Source organism: Eublepharis macularius, chromosome 7, assembly GCF_028583425.1.
Source record: "Eublepharis macularius isolate TG4126 chromosome 7, MPM_Emac_v1.0, whole genome shotgun sequence".
Classification (NCBI taxonomy): domain Eukaryota; kingdom Metazoa; phylum Chordata; class Lepidosauria; order Squamata; family Eublepharidae; genus Eublepharis; species Eublepharis macularius.
The window spans coordinates 6824373-6840500 of NC_072796.1; the positions used below are offsets into that span (position 1 = coordinate 6824373).

Genomic DNA, 16128 nt, shown 5'->3' on the forward strand with positions numbered 1-16128 from the left:
GGATCAGGAGTGCAGCAGGAGGCAATGCCTGCTCCCTGCTTCATCCAGCCGAGATCAGGAGCAGTACAGAGCAATAGAGGGGGAATGTCATGGAGAGTGCAGAACAAAGGAGAGATCAGGGGATCTCCCATGGCAAAGACTTACAGTGCTTCTAAGCCGTTAAAGTGCACCATGCAAAACCAATTGGTACTCAATAATTATATATTTAAATATAAAGTGCAAGGTGCACAGTGTTCAATAAATAACAATACAGAATTAATTATCAAATAACAGTATACAGTTCACAGCCATCAATAATTGCACATTCAATAATTTACAACGACAGCTCATAACAATTTACACAGATCATGTGGTTGGGTGGCACTCACCTACTGCCTGGCCAAAAGTGCTAATGATGTTAGATAAGAGACTTGGTGTCCTAAGATAAGTCCTTTATATCTTAATAGAATTCTCATGATGAAATAATACGTTCCCGCCATCTAGGAGACCGAGAAGGACAACCAAGTCAAGGAGGAGGACCAAAGCCAATGAGAATCGCTCAACAGGGGACTAGCTGTTCTCCTGTTTCGACAAGCTTTTTCAAGAGCGTTCAAAGACAGCAATATTCTCTGTCTCTGATTGGTCAAAAATAGCACCTTCAGCAGTAAACAACCATAATAGGTACCCAGATACACAATCTGTCCTCCTCCTCGACTTGGTTGTCCTTCTATATTCTCCCGCCCGGGAGCCCTCAGCCTCCGAGATGGCAAGGCTACACCTATAAAGGAAGAAGAAGGGACATATTATTTCATCATGAGAATTCTATTATGATATAAAGGACTTATCTTAAGACACCAAGTCTCTTATCTAATATCATTAGAACTTTCAGCCAGGCAGTAGAAGAGTACTACCCGACCACATGATCGGGTAGTATTGTTATTTGTATTGTTATTTATTGAACACTGCGCACCTTGCACTTTATATTTAAATATACGGTTATTGAGTACCATTTGGTTTTGCATGGTGCACTTTAATGGCGTAGAAGCACTGTAAGTCTTTGCCACAGGAGATCCCCTGATCTTTCCTTTGTTCCGAGATCAGGAGCAGAGCAGGTGGCAATGCCTGCCTCCCTTCACCTAGCTGGGATCAGGTACGAAGCAGGTGTCAATGCCAGCCCCAACTTCACCCAGCTGGGATCAGGCGTGGAGTAGGTGGCAATGCCTGCCCCCGCTTTCACCCAGCTGGGATCAGGAGAAAAGAGAGGGCAATGCTCGCCCCCTGACTTCAGCCAGCTAGAATCCGGAGTTAATGCCCGACCCCTGCCTTCAGCCTGCTGGGATCAGGAGTTGAGCAGGTAGCAATGCCCATTCACTCTTCACCCAGCTTGGATCAGGAGCAAAGCAGGTAGCAATGCCCACTCCCACTTCACCCAGCCAAGATCAGGAGCAGAATAGGTGGCAATACCCACACCCCGCCTTCAGCCAGGTGGAATCAGGAGTGGAGCAGGTGGCAATGCCCACCCCCATCTTCACACAGCTGGAATAAGGCATGGAAGAGGTGGCAATGTCCGTCTCCTGCCTTCACCCCGCTGGTATCAGGAGTTGAGCAAGTGGCAATGCCCGCCTCCCTTCACCTAGCCAGGATCAGGTGCAAAGCAGGCAGCAATGCCAGCCCCAATTTCACCCAGCTGGGATCAGGCGCGGAGTAGGTGGCAATGCCTGCCCCTGAGCCTTCACCCATCTGTGATCCAGAGCAGAGCAGGTGGCAATGCCCCCCTGCCTTCACCCACTTGTGTTGTAAGTTTTTATCAACCTTGGAGACTCCCACTTGAAAAGCTGTTCTCTTTAATGCAGAGGAAAAAGAGGTGAGGTGCAGCCAAAAAGATGAGAGGAGGAAGCTCAACTAGATATGGGGAGCTCCTCCCACTGAAAGCAATAGATTGATTCCAATGTAGCTTTCTCTTTTTATAGGTGAATTGCTGAAGAGGAGGGGGGCCCTGAGGAGCCCCCTGGCCCTACAAGTTAAGGTTGTTATCTGCCAAGTCTGCTTGCGGGGAGGACGGAATACAAATATGATATTAAATAAATAAATAAACAAGTTCCCAGTTCGATCTCTCAGCTTGTTTCATAACACACCACCACACCTCACCTCTTTTTCCTCTGCATCTAAGAGAACAGCTTTTCAAGTGGGAGTCTCCAAGGTTGATAAAAACTTACAACACAAGACATTTGGAATTTGACACTGAGAGACTCTTAAGGGACTCAGAGCAGAACTACAAGTGACAAAAGGTACAGGTTGGACACTTGTCAGCTTCCCTCAAGTTTTGATGGGAAATGTAGGCCGCTTGGCGGAATGTTGGACAAGTGACAGTTGAAAAGGCCATTGGACAGCAGGCGGAGAGCCAAGCTGCAAGACCAGGACGCCTACATTTCCCATCAAAACTTGAGGGAAGCAGACAAGTGTCCAATCTGTGCCTTTTGTCACTTGTAGTTCCGTTCTTAGTCCTTGTCTTGTAATCCTTCTCTGCATTGATTGGCAATAATGATTTTTGTATAATAATTTATTCATTGTACTAGCAAGATATTTTGCATTGAGCACTTCAAATAAGTTGTCACATTAACTATAATACTTTAATAGAATCAACTGAATTATTATATTGTGTTTACTCTTTTCCTCCCAAGTATTGTTGTTCTTCGTCCCACCTTGAGGTTGGCAACTCTAGAGTCTTTAAGCCCCTCCTGGGCTTTTATTTTGCTACAACAGACTAACGGGGCTACATCCCCTCTACGATTACTGTACTTGGATCATGCACTTGGGAGCAAGCAGCGAGGAGAAAGCCTTGCCCGTAGAAACACAGATACTACACGCCAAGGAAACGTGCGCTTAGCAGAGCTTTGTCCTGAACGTGCCAGTGTTAAATGCGCGTGGAATTGGTTTGTATGGAGAGGCAACGGCCCATAATGCGATTTGCTGTCTTGGACCGGCATTGGGAGGCTGCGAGGTGCGCCTCCCCTTGGACCTTGGCCGGGTCCCACAGCGCATGAGGACCCAAGGAGACAGTAACCTTGGCAACCTCTGCCTTCCATTTCGAAAAAGGGCAATTCTCCGGGCTGGGAAGCCGCCAGGGAGCGGCGCGGTGCCCTTCTCTAAGATGGCCGCCGACGTACTCGCCTCTTCCTCCTCCTCGCGGCGTAGTTTAGGGCGCCATCTTAACTCCGGGCAGGCGGGCTGCTGAGCTGTCCTTGCAAAGGCGGGTGTGGCCTCGAGAGAAGGAGCGGAGGCTGAGGAGGGACGCGAGTCTCTGAGGTAAAAAGGGGACCTCTCAAGGGGGCCGCGGGGAAGTGGCGTCGGGCTGCCCTTCGGTCGATCTCCCCCTTGTAGGGGCTGTGTGTGAGGGGAAGCTTTGGCTGAGGAGAATAAAAGGGGGCACATGGAAGGGGATGAGGAGGACCGGCTTTTGGGGCCTGGTTCTCACCCAGGTGGCTCACGAGGGAATTCTCTTCGCCTTTCCTGTCCGTAGAAAACTAGCATGTCAGGGGACAGGCTAGGACTCCTCTCAGCCCCGGCTCCCTAGCTCTGCTGTGGGGATAAGAACCACACTAAATGGGGTACTAACTTTGTCTAGAAGAGCCTAATATAATATTATAATATAATATAAAGTACACTGTTATTATGATTCCCTCTGACCTGCTAGATTTCTATGTTTGGGGGGGGCGTTAATCCTCTGAGGAGGAATATTCATTCATAGGAACCCTTTCCCTTCTCCCTAACAGCACTCAGAAATAGTACAACCTCAGACAGGTTAACTTTCGCAGTAAGAACTAGTGCTGTGCACTGGTTGGAGATCTGAGTTCAAATCTCAGCTTGCCGTGAAACGCCATTCTCTTGCGGTTGCACCTACCTCACAGGGTTGTTGTGAGGCTACAGCGTGAAGAACCATATCTGTTCCTGAAAGAAAGAATGGGATAAAAATAGGCTGGTTAATAAAGGGCATGAAAGGATAAGCTGTTTTGGCTGCTCTGATCCAACAGCATACAGTAAATTAGGAGCTGCTGTAGCACAGTGGTTAAGTGGTTTGGCTGTGAATCAGCATTGTGTTGGTTCAAATCCCATTACTGCCATGAGCTCAGTAGGGGGCCTTGGGTAAGCCACTCTTCTCAGCCCCAACTCCCCAGCTGTATTGTGGGGATAATAATAGCACTAACTTGTTCACAGCTCTGGGTGAGGCACTAATTTGTCTAGAAGAGCGGGATATAAGCAGTTATTATTATTAGACACAAGCTGCGCAGCAAAAGCTTGCTGATAAATAAACTAGGCCTTGGGGCTGATATTGGGAGAAGTCTTCACCCACCCCTCCCCATTTCATAATAACTTAGTTATCTTATCTGTCATAGGTTCAGAGCAGACTCAAAGATGCCCCCTCCCCCCCTTTTTTTTAACCGCACAATGCTTAAATAGCTTTTGAGATTCTCTGGCATTTTGCTAGCCTAGATGATAGTTTTTTTAAAAGAAAGTATTTGTCAGATAGAAGAGGAGGACTGCCTAGAGACATGCTAATGGACTATAAATATAAGAAAGAAAGAGACCTTCATGTTCAGTGGCAGTGTACCTGTAATAACAGATGTTGAGGACAGACAGCAGAGAAGACCAGCTGCCTTCTTGCCCTGCTTGCTGGTTTCTTATTAGGGTCTGGCTGGCTACTGTTGAAAATGGGATAATCTTTGGTCTGATCCAGCAAAGTAGTTGTGATGTAAAGCCAAGTCTCCCCATACATTGTCCAATCTGATCTTTGCTAACTCTGCAGTAAAAAGGGCTAGAGACTTTTTAAAACTTTGAATCAGAACATTGGTATAAGAGACCTTAATAACATTATGGTGATCTAGCAATTCCTAATTTTTTTTTAAAAAGCCCTCTGGTGTGTGTGTGTGTGTGTGCGGCAGCAGAGGGAGCTGAGGCAGGGAAAATGGTGCCAACATGAGTGGGACCTGCAAACATGCACCCCAGCCCTCCCACACATCATCCAAGGCTGCTTTGAACTGCAGTCTTTCCAAAACAATCATACCAAACCAGGTTAGAGAAAGATCACAATAAAGTAAAGGAAAACACAGAAGCCGGGGAATAACATTATGTGGATGCTTTCCACATGTGGCTGTAAGCAAAGTTAGAGCCAGACATCTGTGTAGAAACAGCCAGAGAGACAACATGAAACTGGGAAGCATCTGTTTTGCCTGCAACAAACAAATTTATTTTTATTTGTTTTTCTTACAAATGGAAGTCCTGGGTAAACAGCTAATGTAACCTTAATCAAAATTTAATAGAGCTGGCGGAGATGAGATTCAATTTATTTGTGAGCTGGATTTGGCATTCGTGTGCTGTAAGTTACACAGAATCACAGAGTTGGAAGGGGCCATACAGACCTTCTAGTCCAACCCCCTGCCCAATGCAGGATGAGCCTAAAACATCCCTGACAAATATTCATCCAGCCTCTTCTTGAAAACTGCCAGTGAAGGGGAGCTCACCACCTCCCTAGGCAGCTGATTCCACCTTTGAACTACTCTGACCGTGAAAAAGTTCTTTGTAATATCCAGCCGGTACCTTTCTGCCTGTAATTTAAGCCTGTTGCTTCGGGTCCTACCCTCTGCTGCCAACTGGAACAGCTCCCTGCCCTCCTCCAAATGATAGCCTTTCAAATATTTAAAGAGAGCAATCATGTCCCCCCCTCAATCTCCTCTTCTCCAAACTAAACATTCCCAAGCCCCTCAGCCTTTCCTCGTAGGGCTCAGTCTCCAGACCCCTGATCATTCTCGTCGCTCTCTTCTACACCCTCTCAATTTTGTCCACATCCTTTTTGAAGTGAGGCCTCCAGAACTACACACAGTGCTCCAGATGCGGCCTGACCAAGGCAGTATAGAGAGGCAGAGGAGTTAGCCGTGTTAGTCTGTAGTAGCAAAAACAAAAAGAGTCCAGTAGCACCTTTAAGACTAACCAACTTTATTGTAGCATAAGCTTTCGAGAATCACAGTTCTGACGAAGAGAACTGTGAGTATAGAGAGGGACTACGGCCTCCTGCGATTTCGATGCAATGGCCCTTTTGATATAACCCAAGACTGAGTTTGCCTTTTTTTTTGCCACCGCATCGCACTGACTGACTGCTCATATTTAGTTCACAGTCCACTCGTACTCCATGATCTCTTTTGCATACACTACTACCCAGAAGTGTATCCCCCATCCTATATTTGTGCTTCACATTTTTGTGGCCCAGATGTAATACTGTGCACTTATCTGTGTTGAATTGCATCCTGTTCAGAACCGCTCACTTCTCCAGAGTATTCAGGTCTTGTTGAATTTTCACTCTATCTTCTTGGGTGTTTGCCACTCCTCCCAATTTGGTATCGTCAGCAAATTTAATGAGTAGCCTGTTTACCCCTTCATCCAGATCATTGATAAAAATATTGAAAAGTACTGAGCCCAAAACCGAGCCCTGTGGCACCCCACTGGACAGCTCCCTCCAATCTGATGAAACTCCATTGACCACCACTCTTTGGGTGTGGTCCTCTAACCAGTTCCCTATCCACTGAACTGTCCTATAGTCCAGTCCACAGTTTTCCAGTTTACCCATTAGAATGTCATGGGGGACCTTATCAAAATCTTTACTGAAATCTAGGTAAATCACATTGACAGAGTTCCCACGATCCAGTAAGCTCATCACTCAATCAAAGAAGGAAACCAGGTTGGTCTGACAAGATCTGTTGGGACAAAACCATGCTGACTTCCCCAGATCACTAAGCAGTCCTTCAGATGCTTACAGATCAATCCCTTTAAAACCTGCTCTAATATCTTCCCAGCAACAGAAGTCAGACTGACCGGCCTGTAGTTTCCCAGGTCATCCTTCCTCCCTTTCTTAAAGATTGGGATAACATTCGCTCTTCTCCAGTCTTGTGGTACATCCCCAGTCCTCTAGGAGGCCTTGAAGATGATGGACAGGGGTTCTGCAAGTTCTCTAGAAAGTTCTTTCAGCACTCTTGGGTGCACCCCACCTGGCCCAGGGGATTTGTATTCATCCAGTGCAGCCAGATGCCTCTCCACAACCTCTCTGTCAATGTCAACTAGCCACTCAGGTGTCCTGTCACATTTTCTACTTTCTCTAGATGTGCCTGAGTTCTTCAGGGAGAAAACGGAGGCAAAAAAGTCATTAAGCTTGTCTGCTTTTTCTGTCCTTCATCAGAGTTTCTCCATCTACTCCCAACAGCGGTCCAATTGCCTCTTTTACCTTGCGTTTGCTTCTCACATATCTAGAAGTTTGTCTTATTGTAGCGAGCCCTCCTGGCCAGACTCAGCTCCCACTGAGCTTTGGCCTCTCTGATGGCTGATCTGCAGTACCTAGTAACCCTCATATACTCCTCTTTAGAGGTCTGTCCTTCTCTCCATTTCCTGAACATTTCCTTTTTCTCGCTTAGCTTATGCTGGAGTTCTCTGTTCATCCACATTGGTTTCTTGGAGACTTTACCATGTTTCCGTCTTGCTGGGATAGTGAGGGCTTGAGCTTGCAAAAGCTCATGTTTGAGAAGGGCCCACCCTTCACTTGCTCCTTTCCCTTCCAGCACACTCCCCCACAGAATGACTCTCATCAAGCCTCTGAATTCATCGAAGTTGGCCCTACGAAAATCTAACCTATGAGTCTGGCTACGAACTTCCTTGGCCCCCCACAGCAACTGGAATTCAAAGAGGACATGGTCACTTCCCCCAAAGGTCTCCACCTTAGCAGGACCTCACCTTCGGGGGATCTTAATCTTAGGCTAATGTACAAGATCCCACTGATTTATAAGCTTCTGTAATTTAAGCACTCTGCTTATTGATAAGAGCTAATATATTTTTAAATTCCGTCTTTAGACTTCCTGTTGCTAAGGCATGTTCCTCATGAACTCTTCCTTTTTCCTCAGGCATTGTAAAAATGCAGTACTGTAAGGGAGATGCTAAAATGTAGTTCATTGTCTTAGGTTTATTTTAGAAACTGAAAATAAGAGAGGCAAGTGTTTGATTGAAAAGTTTATTCTAGCAGGATAAAAAACTATTATGTTTTCAGTATTTTTCTGGCTGAAAATAAGCTTCAGAGGTAATGAGATCCATTACCATTTCAAAATAAAGAAAGATAATTCATTTGAGCACCTTCCTTGGAAGGATTGTTTTTGTTGGATACATATTCAGACTAAGGTACTCATTGTAATTCCAGGATATTGGATCACAGAAACTTTCTAAATGAGATAAAATGGGACATTATTCTACTAACTTTTCAGTCAAGTGTTAACTTGGAGCTTGCCTATCATCTTTTGATTTCCATTTTTAGTGCTCTCCACGTTTAACTGTGCTTATTTTTATAGCTAAAGCTTTGGTCACATCATGAGAAGACAAGATTCTCTGGAAAAGTCAATAATGCTAGGAAAAGTGGAAGGCAGTAGGAAAAGAGGAAGACCCAAAATGAGATGGCTTGATTCAATAAAAGAAGCCACATCCTCCAGTTTGCAGGATCTGAGCAAGTCTATTAATGTTAAGACATTCTGAAGGTCTTTCCTTCATAGGGTTGCCTTAGGTCGGAAGTGACTTGACAGCACGTAACACACACACATTTTTATAGGAAGTGGTGTGGACCTGATACTTAGGATTTAGGCCTTTTATTGTTCTTATTACATTTGAGAACCCAGAGTAGCTTGCATGTGGTTTGTAGGTGACTTCCATCTAGGTGAAGCTAGGGGCAGAACCACTTAACTTATAGATGAACTCAGGGCTTTTTTTCTGGGAAAAGAGGTGGTGGAACTCAGTCAGTTGCCCTCGGAGAAAATGGTCACATGGCTGGTGGCCCCGCCCCCTGATCTCCAGACAGAGGGGAGTTGAGATTGCCCTCCGCGCCACTCAGCGGTGTGGAGGGCCATCTAAACTCCCCTCTGTCTGGAGATCAGGGGGCGGGGCCACCAGCCATGTGACCATTTTCAAGAGGTTCCGGAACTCCGTTCCACTGAGTTCCTGCTGAAAAAAAGCCCTGGATGAACTATATAGAACATTATCTGAAACCACTTCATGTCAAGCCTCCCAAGGCGTCTGAATGTACTTGCAGCTTCCGAGTGCAATAGGGGGGAAATGAACTAGAACGGCTGCTGTAGGTTTGGGTCTTGATGATCCAAGTATTCATGCTCATGAGCACGTTTGTCATCTTCCCCTGCAGGAACGTTGGGCTTTTATGGCGACTTACCTGGAGTTCATTCAGCAAAATGAAGAGCGGGACGGAGTGCGATTCAGCTGGAATGTGTGGCCGTCCAGCAGACTGGAGGCCACAAGAATGGTGGTCCCATTGGCTTGTCTGCTGACTCCTTTGAAAGAACGTTTAGACCTGCCTCCTGTCCAGTATGAGCCAGTCCTCTGCAGTAGGCCAACTTGCAAAACTGTGCTTAATCCACTTTGGTATGAGTCTCTTTAATTTCCTATTTTTAGAGGAAAAGGGAGAACAATGAGGTTTTATTTTTGACTGGAGTCCTGTTTTGTTGGTGACTGTGATGTGACAAAAGGGCTTTTTACTCAAGTGGGAGGGCCGTATTGTAGGGATGGGGTCTCAGATGCTTCACTAACAAGTTGAGGATCATAGACTTCATCACCATTTTTGCCTTATATATTATCTGCTGCTTTAAATATGTTCAACCAGCGCTCCATGTTGTCTAATGTTAGTCCTAGAATTGGTTATGTTTTGCCTCAATATTTTCTACTATGTCTTGGATCCTTGCTAATGCTATGTCTTTAAACTTCTATATGTTTACCTTATGGTATTGTATTGAAATGTACTTACTTGATACTGATTGTATTAACCTCATACTGTGTAATCCACCTTGAGTCTCAGTGAGAAAGGTGGATTATAAATGACGTAAATAAAGAAGATTGTCAATTAAGTTTTGTTGATTAAAACATATGTTCTAATCCTCAATGCCTTTTAAAAATGCCCAAGTATTCCTACTGGGATAGCTTGTGTAATAGGTGAATGTTGAAGTATGTCCTGCTAGTACAACTAGAGTGACTGAAGAAGGGAAAGTCTGAAACAAAGGGAATGTTCAGGCAATTCCAGAGGGATAGCTGTGTTTGTCTGTTTGCAGCAAAACTAAACAGGAATCAATCAATCAGTCAATTAAAGGTTTATTACGGTCACAAGACCAGCCAAGTAAAGTACAGATAAAAAGAGCAGTTTTTAAATACTTAAAACAGGAATCTAGTTTATACATTTTTATTCCAGAACTAGCAACAAAGCCCATTGTGGGGAAAAATGCAACGGGCTCTAGACAGGGGAGGGTGGGTAGATGGGCATTTCATCCTCCCCTATCACTGATCCTGGCCAGATGAAAGCAGGAGAAGCGGGCATTGCCACCTGCTACACTCCTGATCCCGGCTGGATGAAGGGCGACAGGCATTGCCACCTGCTCCTGAACAGGGCCGGGTGAAAGGGGGGTGGGCATTGCCGCCTGCTCCGTGCCTGGTTCTGATCAGGTGAATAGGGACAGGCATTGCTGCCTGCTTCGCTCCTGATACTGGGTGGGTGAATGGGGGGGGGGCATGACATTTCCACTGGCTCCACTCCAGATCCAAGCTGGGTGAAGATGGAGGGCGGGCATTGCTACCTGCTCCGCTCCTGATCCCAGCTGGGTGAAGGCAGCGTGCTGACATTGTCCCCTCTCTGCTCCTAATCCCAGTAGGGTGTATTTGGGAGTGGGCATTGCCACCTGCTCCACTCCTGATCCCAGCTGGGTGAAAGCAAAGGGCAGGCATTGCCATCTGCTCTGCTTCTGATCCCAGCTGGGTGAAGGCGGCGGGCTGGCATTGCCCCCTCTCTGCTCCTGATCCCAGCTGGGTGAAGTAGGGGAGCAGGCATTGCCACCTGCTCCACTCTTGATCCCAACTGGGTGAAAGCAGGGGGCAGGCATTGCCGCCTGCTCTACACCTGATCCTGGCCTGGGCTTCCCGCTGTGGCACGTTCTCTGGAGGTCTGGCTGCCTCATCTGTGTTTCCCTCCACAGCAGCGCCCTCTGAAGGTGCACCAGGGTAGGAAGTGAGTAGATGAAGTTGGTGCTGCATTGCCACCTGCTCTGCGCCTGATTCTGGCGGGTTGAAGAGGGGGCAGGCATTGCTACCTGCTCTGCGCCAGATCCCGGCTCGGTGAAGGGGGGCATGCATTGCCACCTGCTCCACTCCTGATCCCAGCTGGGTGAAGGGGGGGCATTGTCACCCGCTCCACTCCTGATCCCAGCTGGGTCATGGTGGGGGGTGAGCATTGCCACCCACTCTGCTCTTGATCCCAGCTGAGTGAAGGGGGTTGGGCATTGCCACCTGCTCCGCTCCTGATCCCAGCTAGATAAAGAAGGGGGGCAGGCATTGCCACTCGCTCCCCTCCTGATCCTGTCCTGGACTTCCCGTCACTGCACGTTCTCTGGTGGGTCAGGCTGCCTCACCTGGGCTTCCCTCTGCGGCACCGCCCTCTGGTGGCGCACCAGGGCACGAAATGAGTCATCTAGAACATCGTTACTCTTTTATATAGTAAGATAAATGTTTGTGGACTAAGGACCCATCTGAAGAAGTGAGCTCTAGGTCAGAAAGGAAACTGGAGTCAAATGTAGTTAGTCATGAAGGTGCCATTAGACTCTTGCTTAGTTCAAGTCAGTAAGCCATGCAGTGGGCAGTAGAAGGGTCAAAATCTCGAAATCTGTTTTTAATATTAGTTCCTTGAGATTTGTGCCATTGTGTTACAGTCAACTCCAGATTGCAAAGTGAGTTGAGGTATGAAACTGAGCTGTAGGCCTTGAGCGATTTGCTATGTCTCACAGGGCTACTGTGAGGATCAATGCGATAAGAATTTTAAAAAAGAATTAAAAATAAAAAGGGGAGAGGTTTAGTCATAATTGCTGCAAAGGTCAGATATCAGATGGTTGGTCAGCCTTTCTACTAACCCAGAGAGTCTCTGTTGTCAGAATTAAGTTTCAGCTTGTTTACCCTCATCCAGCCCATTACTGATTTCAAGCACTGATTCAGAATATCAACAGCATTCATGCATATCCATGATTATGTGTCTATGGCTAAACTAACTTCTTATATGCATAACAGACCAACAATGGAATTTCTAGAAAAATGGAGAGATTTTTTTATTATGTTGTTGGAAATTAAGAAAAATCAAGAATAATGTGAACAGAAATTAATTATAACTTTAAGATTTCAAAAATGCAGAATATAGAATGTTAAGTATAATATTTTGGGTATAAGTAATTTAGGAGAGGGAGAAGAGTAGTATTTTGTAATTTAGTTGTGCTGTTATATATGTCTCGTTTATGCCTTTTTTGTTCTAGCCCAAATCTACTGCTTTGTATACTCTCAGAGCTTTTTTATGCACTCTATTGTCTTTTTCTTTTTAAATAAAATTCTAATTTTTCTAAAAAGAACATCAACAGCATTGTTGGAATTAGATGGGAAGGAATAGTAAAGCTGGGCATCATCTGCATGTTGGTGTCGCCACAGTCCAAACTTCTTAATGACTTCTTCCAGCAACTTCATGTAAATGTAAAATCAAGCCCTGTGGGGTTCTGTAGATCGGTAGCCAAGGAGCAGAAGAAGAATCCCCCAGTACTACCCTCTGAGACCAGTCACCCAGATAGGACTTGAACCGCTATAGCGCAGTGCCTCTGAGTCCCAGAGCCAAGAGGCTACTCAGAAGCATGCCATGGTTGATGGTATCGAAGCCGCTGAAAGATCCAGCAGAACTAGCAGGGCCATTCTTCCCCTCTCTGGTTCTCAGTAGAGGTCGTTGACTAAGGGGATCAGTGCAGTCTCTGTTCCAAATCCTGACCTGAAGCCAGATTTCAACAGATCCAGATCCCCTGCAGCCTAACGCAATGTAATCAAGCTATATGACTATTAGTCACAATTAAAGTGGACTTTTATGGAGCAGTAGCAAAAGTAGTAATTTTCTGTAATAATATGAAGCAGTCTGTCCATGCCGTAAACTTCAGTTGAAAATATCTCTCTAATAATGGAGCACTATGACTTCTTTCCTAAAAATGCAGCCTTTGACATTTCCAAATTTGAGCTTGGGCGCTTTTGTATGTTCCTTTTTTACAGTCAAGTTGATTATCGCGGCAAGCTTTGGGCCTGTAACTTCTGCTTTCAGAGAAACCAGGTGGGTGTGAAAAACGTATGGAAGGTAGAACTTGCTTTAGTTTTTTTTCCCTTTTGGTGCTGAACTGATATCAATAACGCTCTTTGATGCGTCACTGTGGTCTGCTGTGCTTGGTTAAATTTGTTTCATGTCTGGTAATAGGAAAAGGTAAGACATTTTTGAGTTGCCATAGATATTTGCCGTGATTTTCATTGTCATTATGGAGCAGGTATGTTATTTTAGGCTGCCTTTATTGATGAGAAGACTGGCTCAGTTCTAAGCCTCATGCCAGACTAGGGGTTGCACAGAGTTTGAGCTTCTAATCGTACAATAGATAGACAATATTTTAAAGCTACTAGTGGTTTTCTGTTTTCCATCTGCTCAGTGCTCCAGTCTCTATGGCCTCTGGGTGCCGAGTAATGGTAGCAATTGTGGTCTGTAAATTCAGACCTCATGCCAGCTAGAGTTGGAACTAATCATGCAAACCGTGCTTTCTGATTCTGGTTTGCTGGTTGATTGCAAACCATCATTTAGGAGTCGTGCCAGACCAAAGCGGGACTTCCTTATTCTTGGGTCCATGTGATATCCAAACTGAACCGACACGTGTGTTGGCAGAGCCTATAGCATGGCTTTCAGTTTAGTCATAAATATGTATGTTAAAATTGTAGTTAGGCACCATCATTAATGGATTGAAACTTGTTCCTGCTTTGTATTAAAACAACATCGTTTGCCAGAATTGACTTGATTGAGGATTAATGTCATTTTTCCATTTTGTGTGTTCTAATCCTTGGTATGTTTCTATAGTTTCCTCCAGCATATGCAGGCATATCTGAAACAAATCAACCAGCAGAACTTATGCCACAGTTTTCTACAATCGAGTACATAGTCCAGGTAACCGTTCTGTACCATATATGAAATCTACCATACATTTAATCCATGTGCTGTGTTTCTTACCATGATTTTCTTGACAATCTATGCCACATTCAAGCATTACAAATAACCTTTGTTCATCATAGGCATGAGGTGGGAACATGAGCAGGTGTTGTCCTGCACATGTTCCCCTCTCCCTCCTCTTCTCTCCCTCGTTCGCCTCCTCTTATGCACAGAGTATGATAGAATGCTTCCTAATTTGTGAAGTGCTGAATCAATCTCCAATTTACTATGATATCCGAATGCTGTCTGGGCAGGTTGAAGCTTGTCTCCTTCTCACAAACTGGGATTCTGAATCTCAGAAGTTGAGAATAAGAACATAAGAAGAGCCTGCTGGATTAGACCAGTGGTCCATCTAGGCCAGTATAGGTTTCACACAGCAGCCACCCAGTTGCTATGAAAGGCCAGACAAACAGGGCATAGAGGCTGAGGCCCTCCTCTGCTGTTGCTCTGGTATTCATAGTTTTGCTGCCTCTGTAGTCACCATGGCTAGTAGCCACTGATGAACCTCTCCTCCACCATGCATTTGGCTAGTCCCCTTTTAAAACTATGACACTGAATTCCTTCCCTCCTTTCTATGGCAGTGAATTCTATAATTTAAGTACTCATTAAATAAAAAGCTATTTCCTTTTGTCCGTCTTAAACCTATTTCCCGGCAAGGTCACTGGGGGGCCTTGAGTTTTAATATTATGGAGAGGGTGAAAAAGCTCCCTCTGTCTAGTTTCTCCATCCCATGAATAATTTTTATAAACTTCTGCCATGTTTTCCTTAGCTGTCTTTTTTTTCTAGACTGAAAAGTCCTAGATCTTTCCTCATAGGAAAGGTGCTTCGTCTTGGTTGCCTTCCTTTGTACTTTTCCAACTCTGCAATATCCCTTTTGAGATACAGAGACCAAAACAGCACACTATATTCCACATGAGGCCATGCTATAGCTTTACAATATTGGCTGTTGTGGTCACAGTCTCTTTGCTAACGAATCTTTGCATGGATTTTGCTTTTTTCACCACTTTGGCAAGGTGGGTTGTTATTTCAGCAATCTTTCTACTACAGCCTCAAGATCTCTTTCAATATCAGTCATTTCAGACCCCCTCAGCATATATCTTCACAGCATATGTCAAGATTTTTTGTTCCAGTCTGCATCACCTTACACTTACCCATGTTGCACTTGATTCGCTACGCCGTTGCCCACTCACTCAATTCAAAGAGATCCTCCTGTAGCTCTTCATAGTCTGCCTTTGTTTTCACCATCCTGAATCATTTGATATCATCTACAAACTTGGCTACTACAGTGCTCAGCTCCCATTCCAAATCCTTTATCAACAAATTAAATAGCTCCAGTCCCAATACCAATCCTTGTGGGATCTCACTGCTGACTTCTCTCCATGTCCATTTATTTCTGCTCTCTGCTTCATGCCATTCAGCCAGTTTTTAATCCATGAGAGGACCTGTCCTCTTATCCCATGATTGCTAAGCTTACTGAGGAGTCTTTGGAGAGGTAGCTTGTCAGAAGCCTTTTGGAAGTCCAAATATAGGCTGTCTGCTGGATCACTCATGTCCACATGCTTGTTAATCTGCTCAAAGAACTGCAGGAGATTGGTGAGGTAGGCCTTCCCTTTGCAGAAGCCCTGTTAATTTTTGGCAGACTTTGTTCCTCTGTGTGCTTAATAATTCTCTCTTTAAATAATAGTTTCTAATAATTTACCCAGAACAGATGTTAGGCTAACTGGCCTGTAATTTCCTAGACCCTGACTAGACCCCTTTTTAAAAATTGGAGTGACATCTACTCTTTTCCAGTCCTCTGGTACAGAGGCCAAATTTAGTAACAAGTTACATATACTTGTTAGTAGATCAGCAGTTTCATATTTGAGTTCTTTAAGAACCCTCAGGAGTATGCTATCTGGATCTGTAGACTTACTGGCTTTTGATTTGCCTAGTAATTCTAGACCTTCATGTTTTATCACCTTCGTTTGACTCAGTTTTGCAGACATGCTTCCTAAAAACAGTGGCATGTGCGCGTGCCCCACACTTTCCACAATGAAAACGGA

The 16128-nt window shown here is 45.1% G+C and overlaps 1 protein-coding gene across 1 annotated transcript in view; it reads left to right on the forward strand.

The window, feature by feature from the left end:
- Positions 1 to 3195: 3195 nt before the first annotated feature.
- SEC23B (SEC23 homolog B, COPII coat complex component) overlaps positions 3196 to 16128 on the forward strand; it is a 33222-nt gene continuing 20289 nt past the window's right edge. Inside the window, exons 1-4 of the mRNA XM_054985245.1 lie at positions 3196 to 3285; positions 9197 to 9432; positions 13117 to 13174; positions 13958 to 14044. Coding sequence (XP_054841220.1) covers positions 9212 to 9432; positions 13117 to 13174; positions 13958 to 14044 — 366 coding nt within the window. The 5' untranslated portion in view covers positions 3196 to 3285; positions 9197 to 9211. The remainder of the gene's footprint in view (positions 3286 to 9196; positions 9433 to 13116; positions 13175 to 13957; positions 14045 to 16128) is intronic.